The 13,065-nt window shown below is 34.1% G+C and overlaps 1 protein-coding gene across 10 annotated transcripts in view; it reads right to left on the minus strand.

Annotated features, from left to right (window-relative positions):
- Positions 1-1,995: 1,995 nt before the first annotated feature.
- LOC148302137 (serologically defined colon cancer antigen 8 homolog) overlaps positions 1,996-13,065 on the minus strand; it is a 40,166-nt gene continuing 29,096 nt past the window's right edge. For 2 of the 10 annotated variants that reach the window (XM_088272044.1, XM_088272046.1), the window contains exons 14-15: positions 11,258-11,774; positions 2,002-3,061 (exon numbers count right to left, since the gene is read on the minus strand). In XM_088272044.1, coding sequence (XP_088128170.1) covers positions 2,858-3,061; positions 11,258-11,774 — 721 coding nt within the window. In that variant the 3' untranslated portion in view covers positions 2,002-2,857. Of the gene's footprint in view, positions 3,062-8,270; positions 8,366-11,257; positions 11,775-13,065 lie in introns of those variants that run through there. The other 8 variants (XM_088272045.1, XM_088272049.1, XR_015838695.1 and 5 more) reach the window with 7 other exon arrangements.

The following is a 13,065-nucleotide window of genomic DNA, read 5'->3' on the forward strand; positions in this document are numbered from 1 at the left end:
TGGGGTGCGGATAAGGGTTTGAAAAAAAAAATACTTTGTTACTGAATAAAATTATAAATGATGCTTACTTTTAAGTATATCATTACTTAAATGAATTCCTTGTATTGTTTATTTCTACAAATAGATAGTTTATAAAAAAAATATATATCCATATCAATAAACTTTCCAAAAAAATGTAAAACTCTCATATGTCCTATTATTGACACTGTTTTCCGTAATATTAACACGGTGTTAACCATATATTGACACCTACGCACATAACTAGTATTTTATGTGTTTTTATACAAATCTGTAGATAGATGTAGTGAATAAAACATTGGCTTTTAAGATTCAGTGCTTATTTATTTTACATATGAATATTTTATATAGAAATAATATAAAGTTTTAGTAATATGAAAAGGGACAGTAGTGTTGTTATATGTTAAAAACATAATGCTGTCTTAAATAAGTACTTAATTGTATTAATTTTTTGGGGTAAAATGTTATAATTTTATGAAAACAGTGAATGTGTCAATAAATGGTGGGGTGTTAAGATTAGGGTGCTTTACCCTATATTACATTTATTTATGGGAGTCTATGGTGTCTGTCAAATTGATACATGCTTGATTACAGTGCTCTGAGTTTTTTGTGGTTTTTAATAGTTTTTACGAAGTTTTGTGAAACTGGTTTTATTTTAGTTATTCCTTTATTCCTTTTTGCATTAATTCTAACGTTTTATCTTCTTAAATAAGATTTTTTAACACTTCTTTACTAGCTTCATCCCAACAATATTGTAACACAAGATTTATTTCACAACACAAGCGCAATACGACTTTATGTATGATCTACATTGGTCTCGATCCGGGAAGGAAGTGCGGGTTGCCAACAGTTGTTTTCCAGTACACGTACTCCATGCAACATGGCGGGTTCAATTATTATCCATTGGCTGACATTCCCCCACGCCTTGACATCAATATTGCCATGTTACAATATATATTTTTTCTTTCAAATCTTAACCGGTTAACTGCCGGTAGGTACATATATGGCGGTACCCAGCACGCTGCGAATTTTACGACAAAAATAAAACCTTCTAAACATATCGTTATTAATAGTGTATTAACGTTTATTTATAAAACTTGCCAAATAAATGAAGAGCGCGCCAGTCGTTCAGTCATTTATCCATAATCATTATTATCATAAAATTAATTGTTCATGGTGAAGGGTTGTCACAAAATTTGTCATAGAAAATATGAAAACTAAATTATATGTCAAACGTAAGTGTTTATGTTAGTTTAGTATTAAAAGTATATACACACACACACTTATTTAAAAAAATTAAATATCATCAGAATCGACACCAAAATCACTGTCATCAGATTCGGCAGTGACGGCAACTCGGGGATTATTAGACAACCCTGAGCGTCATAAGTTGTTCCGATGACAAAGCTCTCTTTAATTTACGTTTAAAGTGGTAAAAACAAATTCTGTTTCAATTCTAAGTATGCAACGATATTCTCAATATATATCACTATGCGTTTAATATATTTGTACATTTTAAATAATTGATTTTATTTACTAAAAGCCCATTTAAAACGGCGCGTCTTAAGACGTAATTTTTGTATGAGCGGCGGTCCGATCACAGAAAATTATGCGTCTTAAGACGCTCTTGGCGGTTAACCGGTTAATAAGCCTTTAAATTCCAATGGTTGAGTATGGAGGCAGGGGTAAAACCCTCTGATCTCTATAGTGAGATGAAAGTTGACGGTCTAAATAATAATCCTACGACGGTCAGTCAAAAAATAATATCAAAGTTCTATTGACCAAAAAAGTTATGTGTTCGGTTTTGTTTGATGTGTTTCTGTGTTTTGGATCTTGTTGTTCACATGGTGAACACTCAAGTGTGTGTTATATTTTGTTTTTTTTTTTAATTTTATGACAGAATGTGACCATGTTGCTAGCTGGTAAGGATTGAAGGTCTTCTTGCAGCCAAAGTGTGTCGGATAAAATCAGCATAACAGTTGATTGGTTTGGGTAAGTACTTTTTATTCCATAAAAATAAATATGATAGAATATAAACATCAAATATAAACAAACACGAGCAACAAATAAATAATTTAAATGAAATAAAAGAAGCTTACTTAAGTACATAACATTCTTTGTATGTAGTCAAGTACAAGTAATTTTTAAAATTATATTCCTTTTAATGGTAAAACGATAAATTACAATATTAATTTTCATCTCAGAAATATAGTGCCATCTACTGGTAGAAATGTTAATTTTCCGTCTCGGAAAAATGGTTCGTAACTTTGATAAGACACTTTAAAATGGCAAGTCTGAATTTGTCCCCTGAACATACCCATATCCTATTTTTTTTCATTCCACCTTTGTAAGACGTAAAAATACTATTGATTTTCTGCGGGATAATCTGCTTGTTGTTCTGTATATTCCTGTTCTGCATACTGTTGATTTGGGTCCGTGTACTGTTGATTTGGGTCTGTGTACTGCTGATTTGGGTCTGCATATTCTTGGTTCGGGTCCGTATATTCCTGATTCGGGTCTGCATATTGTTGATTCGGGTCTGCATATTGTTGATTGGGGTCTGTATACTGTTGATTCGGGTCTGCATATTGTTGATTTGGGTCCGTGTACTGTTGATTCGGGTCTGTATACTCTTGGTCTGCGTATTCTTGATTGGGATCCACATATCCTTGATCAGGTTCGGCGTATTGCTGCTCCGTATACTCTTGATTGGGATCGTATTCCATATTTTCTTCCGGATTGTGCTCGCTACTTTCTAGGGGGCTTAAAACTAAATTATTCTTAGCGCTAATGGGAGAGTTGTGTGGGTTTATCGCGTCTTCGTTGGGCGGGACAGATGCTACGTCGGTTCGACTGGATTGCCGACTCGGCATTCTCTGATGGGGCTCAGCGTCAGGAGGTCCCGGAGTGGGGGCTGTGAATCCTTCAGTGGAGTGCTGGTTGCCATCGCTCCCGTAGACAATCCCTCTAGAGTTTTGGCGGGAGACGGGTGGCTCAGTAGCGCGCTTGTCTGTGGGCGAGGAGGCATTGTGCGGGATTGGTGCTGCAAATTCAACATCGCAATTAGAATTTTAAATTTCATTAATGCAGTATGGTTGCGCTAATATGGCACTATCTCAGACATCACTTCTAATAACTATGTAATTTTCCCACATGAATTTTATTTGAACAGCAACCGGGTTTCGTCTTGACCGACATCATCAGACTGGTGTGAGGCTAGACAAAATTCTATGTTATATACACAACAAGGCAGAAGTTGAAAACCATGATTTTATGAATTTCATGTTTTATACATGATTTTATAAATTCTATACAGCCTCACACCAGTTTGATGATGTCAGTTACGACGAAACCCGGTTGCCGGTCAAATAAAATCTGTGTGGAAAAAATTACATAGTTTTTATTTTATTCTATAAAATGCAATTCCACTAAGAAATGTCAGTACAAAACTTAAATCTAATTTAATATGCAAAGTGATGTATTAAATTAGTGCGTATTAAATTAGCTTTGTGTACTCAGTTTTTATAATGTATACTCTGTAGTTTTTATAAATCATTATTATTGATTTATGGATTTGGCGTTTAATTTGTAGAACTCCGTGCTAGTTTAAATTATTGTAATTATATTGAAATATAATTAATAAATAATAAATAATAAAACCCTTACCGCACCCCAATGGTGCATAGGGCACTGCGTCATATAAACGCAGTGTTATCTCGATCGTGTACACATGAAGGAAAGGTGATCAGCCCTCCACTTCAGGTACCAGTCCAGTGTAATATTGAATAAATATTAGAGTGAAAAAATCACATATATAAATATAATTACAGTAAAAAAATTCAACGTTAAAAAAAATAGAGAACAATACTACTAATGACCATCTACACTCAATGGTGCATAGGGCACTGCATTAAATTGATGCAATGTTTAGTTGATTGTTAATTATATGAAGGATGTGCTTTAGTTGGTAGTAATTTTTCAAACGAAAATATATTTAAAAAAATAATCCTAAGAATATATTTTACATACTCAAAGAACATTCACAAATAAAAGCAATAAAAAGTTATTTTATAATTGAAATGTAACTTTGTTTTAAAATCACTATAAAAAGTGATTATAAAACAAAGTGAAAATAGTGATTTTAAAACAAAGTTACATTTTAATTATAAAATGGAAAATCACAAAGTTAGTGCTTCAAATATAAATTATATATAAAAAGTTATTTGTTGTAATATTTTCTCCTTCCTACGTTTCTACCAGCATTACAGGGTCCTTCAGGTTACTGAAGTATTAAAATTTTGTAATGCATGCAAATTAAAACCTTTCGGCGAAAGCTAGACTGGCAGTACACAACGGAGTACACACCTGGTATCATCAACCCTAATGTATGCAAGCGAAACATGGAGTTGGCAAAAGAAGGATAAAAGTAGACTGAATGCAGTCGGAATGCAAAATGCGCTTGCAGGGCTAGGCATAGAGAATAGAATGCCACACCTTTGTCTGTCTTTGAAAATAATCCTCGCCTCATCCACATTCATGCATCTCCTCATGTATACCCCCCGATTATTCCGACTCCTGACCTGACCACGCCCGATTTATGATCGTGGTAAGTATTCCTCAGCTTCTATTACCAACCGCATTTGCCTCATTTTTTGTTTGCAGTTCTTTCTTCATTCATTCGATTCACATGTCCAAACCATCTCAACACATCTTTCTTAATTTTATTGATAATGCTCATCTCGGCCTTGCATTCTTCCCATTAGAACATCTATTTTCACCATTAGAACATCTACCATACATCGGCTGTCCAAACTCAAAACACAGCAAGGGACTTTTTTTTCTAGTGCGTTTTTTTTTTTTTGGATGTAGATTCTACTCGGTCCAAAAATGCAAAAATAACGTAATACAAAAAAATGTCCCTTACTGTGTTTTACCGTACTGAGAGTTGGCATTTTGACTGCATTCAGTCTACTTTCATCCTTGTTTGCCAACTCCATGTTTCACTACTGCATGAGTTGCTATTACTATTGAAGTATACCTGCAAAAATTGATATCTATATATATATTTTTTATAAAATACATCTTAAAACCCTTTCCATAAGTTATTAACAATTATAATTATAATATACAACTTAAATTCATTCTATTTAAATTAATTTTGTTAGAAAAATTGTAAAAAAATCATGGTTTTAACCCTTGCCACATAGCTATAATTGATATTGAATGTTGATACTTTAGCTGTGAGTTCAACATATGGGAGAATTTGAGTGTTAAAAAAACACTGTTCCACCGCGTTCATTGAAAAAAAAGCCCCGCTCATTCAGGTAGAGCTATAACTAGAGAATTTTGTCTTAACCTCCCACCAGTCGAAACTAGAAACTAGAAAACTAGGTCACTGGTCAGATAAAATAATATAGGAAAAAACTATACAGTTGTTGTTTTATTATACAAATAACATTAATAAAATAAAATTCAAATTGAGTGCACATAAGGTGTGAATTAAAATTGGCGTGAATCGGTTTAAGGTTTTCAAAAGGATGAGTTGAATTGGTATGTTTTTAAGTTGAATCTTCATCTTCTTCCAATGGTGCATAGGGCACTGCATTGAAAGGTGCCATGTCGGCGTTGGTTCTCAACACATTGGTCACGGAGGAGTTTATTAAAGAAATGTAATTTGACGCGGGTGATGTTAGATCACAATGAAAGTATAATGACAGAAAAGAATTGATAATATTTTTGTATTATAGTGACAAGAAATTAGATGCTAAAGATGTGTTTTTTTGTTGTCGTATGAAGTCGAAGGTAACTGAAATGCACAAAAATGTGCACACTGCTACACATAAGGTTTCTGAAACGCAAAATTCGTGCACGCCAAAAACAATTTGTTGACACATTGTGTGCAGGAAACGCTTAAAAGTGTCTTTTGCATACTGTTGGTAGAGAGCATAAGACGCTTATAAGTGTCCTATTTGCTTACTTTTGGTAGAGCGCGAGAGACGCCAAGAAATATTGTACAGATATGAATTGGGTTTGTGGTTACTTGTGATCAGTATACTGAGGGTCGGGCGGCAGACTGTCCGAGTATAATTAGTGTCGGGGTTGATGAACAAAACCGCCCGACAACAATGTGTAAGAAGGAATCACCAACAGAATACCAGTTCAACTCTCGTTGGCTATTAACTCAATTTATTAATTGATTCGGCAGTCACTTTTTGGTGAAATCTATCTATTTTTAATCAAAGTTTTACTTAGTAAATACCACGTTTTCCAAAATAGTTTTATATGCCACGATACTGTTACTTTTAGTTTTTTTTTAATGTGTTGTGTTTAATGGTTGTGGTCCCGTGGTTAGTGTCGCGGACTCTTGAGTCAGAGTTTCCGGGTTCAAACCCACTCTACCACAATTTGATACCTATTTTTAACACATTTCGGACGGATGTTTTTTGCGCCTGCGGAAAAATTATTATGAACATATAGTTAAGACCTTAAAAAAGGGATTGGTACATAATATTCATACAAAAACATTAATTATGTAATTCCTTCTTTTCTGCCTTTGAAATGAGGCCGGCGCAGAAGGTAAAAATAAAAATCAATCACCCAAACGGGTAGAAATACCTTTCCCGTCCTTAGTGTGTCATTTTTGTAAATAATAAAAATAAAAACAAATGTTTTTATTTTTTAAATAAATAAATTTTGGACACTTTTTGCTTTAAACACGATTGATTAAAGTAAATATTCAAATACATTCTAAATTTGGTCATTTACTTCTTATACATTATGCGTTTTTTAATACAGTAGAGTCTCGATTATCCGACCAGCCGTGGCAAGGTTGGATAAAAATAAAATGACAAAAAACCACATTTAAAATGTGTTAATTAAACTTTTCAAATCTGTACCGTAGAACGGGGCTACTTGAACTTTGATGTGTTACTTGAGCCCAGTACAAAAAAATATTTAAACCTGTATTTGGTCTACAATAATGAATGTATCGTGACAATTAGTGTCACCTGTCAGGGAAACAATGAATCATGTCGATACGTTTATTATTGTAGACCAAATACAGATCTTAAAATTTTTTTTGTACTGGGCTCAAGTAACACATCAATGTTCAAGTAGCCCCGTTCTACGGTACATATCGGTAGTGTAAAGGCAAAGGGGTATATCTGTCTCAGACCAAATTTTACAGGAGAGTAAAAACAAACTGTGAAATTAAATAACTCATGTGTTTTATGTATTTTTATATGTACATATCTTAATAAAACTAAATAAGTATTGCAACTACAGCTATATCCTTTTGCCAGGTTATGGAATACACTATTTTAGACAGTTTGTGAAACAAACTTAGAAAATGAAAAATTTGACAGATATACCCCTTTGCCTTTACACTACCGATATGTGAATATAACTGAATGTAACAAACTAAAACATCAACAATGCGCGCAACACATCCTTTCAACGAAAGAGCTATGTAAGCTTGTTGGGTAATATATCCAAATAAAACAAGGTTTGTTGGATTGAATTCTTCATTTATTTCTGTATATGTTAATACGTGACGCGTTTCGTCTTCTTAAGACATTATCAATCACTGACCAATGTCAGTGTTTGATAATATCCTAAGACCAAGGCAGAAAAGAAGAAATTATATTTTAAATGTTTTTATGTGAATATTATGTACCAATCCCTTTTTTAAGGTCTTAACCATATGTACATAATAATTATTCTGCAGGCGTAAAAAACATCCGTCTGAAATGTGTTAAAAATAGGTATCAAATTGTGGTAGAGTGGGTTTGAACCCGGAGACTCTGACTCGAGAGTCCGCGACACTAACCACAGGACCATAACCATTAAACACAACACATTAAAAAAAACTAAAAGTAACAGTATCGCTGCATATAAAACCACTGTGAAAATAGTGGTATTTACTAAGTAAATCCACGAAGACGAAACGCGTCACGCATTAACATATACATAAATAAATGTAGAATTCAATCCAACAAACCTTGTTTTATTTTGGATATATTACCCAACAATTCAATATGGAATTCAACCAACTGTCTGCAGTTACAATAAATAAGCTATGTAAGCATTGAGGACTGTCCCCTGGTGCGTAAATATAATGCGTTCAGTCGGGTAAAGGAAAGAGACATTGCCGCGGTAGGTCGGATAACCGACACTCTACTGTAGTGGTATTTACTGTGTAAAACTGTGTTTATCTAAGCGTGTGCGCAGCGGCATCGTGTCGCGGACGGTACCTGTATAACCTATGTTAGAGGATGGGGTTAGTGAGGCCTGCGTGACTCTCGCGGACAACAGCTCTAGTTTACTTTGGAGAGAGGCCATTTCATCTCTGGAAACAACAACGGGAAACACACACATACAGAAACGTGCCCACAATATTACACACATTTGACACAATAATATTGTGAGAGTATTGGCAACAAAAGGTTAATAATAATAATAATAATAAAACCCTTATCCGCACCCCAATGGTGCATAGGGCACTGTGTCGTATAAACGCAGAGTTATCTTGATCGTTTACACATGAAGGAAGGGTTATCAGCCCTCCGCTTCAGGTACCAGTCCATGGTAATATTGAATAAATATTACAGTGAAAAAATCACTTATATTTATTTTACCCCCCTTGGGAATCGAACCCGGGACCTCCAGAATGGTAGCCGAGCGTGCTGACCATTACACTACGGAGGCGGACAAAAAAAATAAAAGTAAAAATGAGTTGAGAATAATATAGTAAGTAGTTTAAAATGTCATACATATTTATGTGATTTTAAAAGTAAATTAAACTTTAAATATAATAGCGGGTATTTTATTCAGGCTAAAAGCTTTAAATAACAGGGATTATTCAAACAGGGATTTTAGAGTTAACCTTTTTTGCCAGTATACCCACAATATAATAAACAACAATTTGAGTGTGTCCAAACACTCGTTCACACATCTGGATTATCTCCATTTAGGAGTTGTTTTTTACATCATTTTTTGACATCTCAACATTGAGTAGTGCGGTCGTCAATCATGGGTAGAATTGGTGAATGTTACACGTATGTAAAGTGATGACTTAAACCAGCCCATGACGTTCATCTTTGTTGAGATGTCAATGACACAATAATTTATACAAATTTACACAAAATGACACTATAATTTATAAAACCAAGTTAGTAAAAGCGACATAAAACAAATTGGTCACATTGTGTTTTTACATTTCAAAAGCAGATAACATCCACAAAGGATTAACAGGAGAAAAACAGATCTAGCTAAAACTCTCACAATAAATAAATATCTTCTTCTTCAAACCCTCATCCGCACCCCAATGGTGCATAGGGCACTGCATCATATAAACGCAGTGTTATCTCGATCGTTAACACATGAAGGAAAGGTGATTAGTCCTCCGCTTCAGGTACACCAGTCCAGAAGAATATTGAATAAATATAAGAGTGAAAAAATCATTTGTATTTATTTAACCCCCCCTCCTGGGAATCGAACCCGGGACCTCTAGAACGGTAGCCGAGCGTGCTGACCATTACACTATGGAGGCGGACAAAAATAAATATAAAAGGGTGATAAATATATTAATCTAAAAGAAAGTTCATCTGCGACATTCTGAAATGATTAAAAAATAACGAAATGCAAGTATTTAAATAACCTCCTTATAAATAAATAAAAATTGAAGATATTAGAATTCTTAAAAATAAATTAAATGCTTTTAATACATCGCTCACTCCTTTCAAGAACGTCATAAATAAAAAAGTTGATTTTTTAGGAGAAATTTTTAAAGTTTAAAAATATAATACAATGTATTAAAAATAAATATCAAGCCACTTATTGAACTTTTTACTGTGCACAGATCTTTTTAGGTAAAACCTGAAGGATTTTTCTCCAATTGAAACATATTTAATATATTTAATAAAATATTTAAACAATACTTTTTCTTCAAAATGCAAAAACAACACTTTCTGCCCTGTAGCGGGTAAATATAAGGTTTAAAATGTGCCGCTTTTGCTGGGATATAGTACATTTTCTGGGCATTCCGAAAACATGCACAACTGAAAATTGTCAATTTTTAATTTATGACGTTCTTGAAAGGAGTGAGCGACATGTCAGTTGAAAATAAGAATAAAATAATAATAATACGAAGAAAAAAAAAAACAATTACATGATCAATTAAGTATAAACAATAAATACTGAAGGTAAGTCTATCTCCAAGCACAAGAGCTTTTTTTAGGAGAGCCACAGTGTAACTAGTATAAGATATGTCAAAAGTAGAAATGTCTAGTAAATGAATTAAATTACAGTGAAACCTCTCATAATGAGCATAATTAGTTCCAGAATCTTACTCGTTAAGCGAAATATTTTTTATTTTGACTGGCTCGGAAGTCCCGGCTCACAAGTAAATGTCGTGAAAAGGGGACTTGCTCTTTCCCTGTAACTCGTTATGCGAAATGTCACTCGTAAAGGTGGGGACTGACCGGAGCATTTTGTCGTAACGTAACATTCGCGACGAGCATCCGAATATCGGATGGAGTAATCGGAACGCTGTACTGACTATACTATGACTGACTAAACGTATGCTCGCATCGCAACGTGTTACGTTACGACCAAATGACTCCGGTCAGTCCCCATCGTTAACCTTTACTGGTCCAATGTCGAATCTCATTCGACATGGATTTTTTCCTCTTAGGTCCCATGTCGGATGTTATTTGACATTTTTTTCATCATTTGTATGATTTATTTAAATTCCAAGCTTAAATTTTTGTCACTCGTATCTATTACAACAGTATGTGGAGCAGAGGACAAAAGATTTTTTATCAATTGGAATATAACTGTCTTACTAGATTTTTTTTTAAATTTTGGGAGCAACTTTTTCACATTTTTTTGCTGTTATGCAAATTACTTTATTTATTGTTTCGGCATTTACATTGTTGTAAGACATGTTACAATGATTAAGAAAACACTTGTTTTTATACCACTTGAGTTTATTAATGACTACTAGCTTCGGAAGCTAAACTTCCATCGTCAGGTCTGAATAATAACTTAATAAGTTAATATTCAGACCTGACGATGGAAGTTTAGCTTCCGATACTAGTAGTCATTAATAAACTCAAGTGGTATAAAAACAAGTGTTTTCTTAATCAATGCAAATTACTCGTTATGAGAGGTTCCACTAAATATTTTTTGTAACAGTATTAAATGAATAAAAAAAAAATAAAATAAACATCTACACTACCTTTTCATACTGTGTGTCAATATCGCTACTTGTGTCACTATGGGCCAGCGTATGATACAAAGTACGGTCCCTATTGTCCGCGTCGCCGCAAAAACCGTCCAAAATCCTATCGTCCGCGTAAGAACCACTCTCGGGCAGCCGCAGATTCGAAGTCTCGTTGGTGAAGTCAAGCGACGCCAGATCGTTGTTTCGATAGCCGCGACGACTGGCCTCGTTGGTGAAAGAGTTATTCATGATATTTGATGAGACTTCATCGCTGAGATTGCTGTCCCGATGAAAGTTGGGCATTTCATCGCTGGACGTGTCCCGAGAATGGTTCTTACCGTCGGGGCGATTGTACTTGGCTGGTTTGGCGGTATCGCTGGACGAGAGGTCGGCGGTGGATGGCTCACTGGTCAGGGGAGATAAAGCGTGTTTGGAGTGAACGGCGGGGCAGTGTTTTTTGTAATTTTGCCAAACGCCGCGCAACTTTCGCATTAGTTCCGCATTGCGATCGGACCAGACCATCTTTTCGCTCCTGCAATATGCAAATTGTTTAATCTACGAACTAGAAATGTTGGATGACGATACGATGAAATATGTGCGTATGCGGAAACACAAGCAAAAAAACATGTGCGTTCTTTCTAATATACTGACAAATGCAAGAATAATATGAAAATTTTATTGAATTTCATATTAAAATTCAATATAACAAAATCTACAAACTAGAAATGTTGGATATCAATAAAATAAAAAATGTGCATCTGCGGAACAAAAGTAGAAAAACATATCGCCCACTCCTTTCAAGAACGTCATAAATAAAAAAAACTTGATTTTTCAGGAGAACGTTTTTAAAGTTTAAAAATATAACACAATGTTTTAAAAATAAATATCAGGCCACTTATTGAACTTTTTACTGTGCAACAGATCTTTTTAGGTAAAACCTGAAGGTTTTTTCTCCATTTGAAAAATATTTAGTATATTTAAAAAAATAATTAAACAATACCTTTTCTTAAAAATGCAAAAACAACATTTTCTGCCCTGCAGCGGGTAAATATTAAGTTAAAAATATGCCGCTTTTGCTGGGATATAGTACATTTTCTGGGCATTCCGAAAACATGCACAACTAAAAATTGACGATTTTTGATTTATGACGTTCTTGAAAGGAGTGAGCGATGTGCGCTTGCTTACTAACAAATGCAGGAATAATGATAAAATTTTAAAGAATTTTATATTAAAAAGGTATTGAAATTCTACGTAACAAAACCTACAGACAAGAAATGTGGGATATTAACACGTTGACTGCCAACTACGAGATAACTCTAGGATTGCGTTCTTTGCTAGGACGCCGACTAGGAGTTATCTCCTACTGTGTCTACTTGCCATATTCCTGTAGCTACCATCTAATTCCTAGTATATCAGTGCTAATATAGATAGATGGCGCGTGGTAAGAAAACGAAAAATCAATGCTGGCTTACATGAACAGATAATTTATTAATAAATGAACAGAAAACATAACTATGTACTATAATTAAAGTTTTTAATGATATAATATGATTTAATGTAAGGCTTTTTAAACTGGAATTCTGAAAATTGCTGTGGCAGTCAACGTGTTAATATGATAAAAAATGTGTATTTTATTTATTGTTTCGGCATTAACTTTGTGGTAAGACATGTTACAATGATTAAAGAAAACACTTGTTTTTTACCACTTGAGTTTTATTATAGACTACATGTTTCAGAAGTTAAACTTCCATCATTCAGGTCTGTATAATAACATGTTATTATACAGACCTGAATGATGGAAGTTTAACTTCTGAAACATGTAG

This window comes from Brachycentrus maculatus, unplaced genomic scaffold, assembly GCF_059751285.1.
Source record: "Brachycentrus maculatus isolate JH-2025_06_01 unplaced genomic scaffold, ASM5975128v1 h1tg000475l, whole genome shotgun sequence".
NCBI lineage: Eukaryota > Metazoa > Arthropoda > Insecta > Trichoptera > Brachycentridae > Brachycentrus > Brachycentrus maculatus.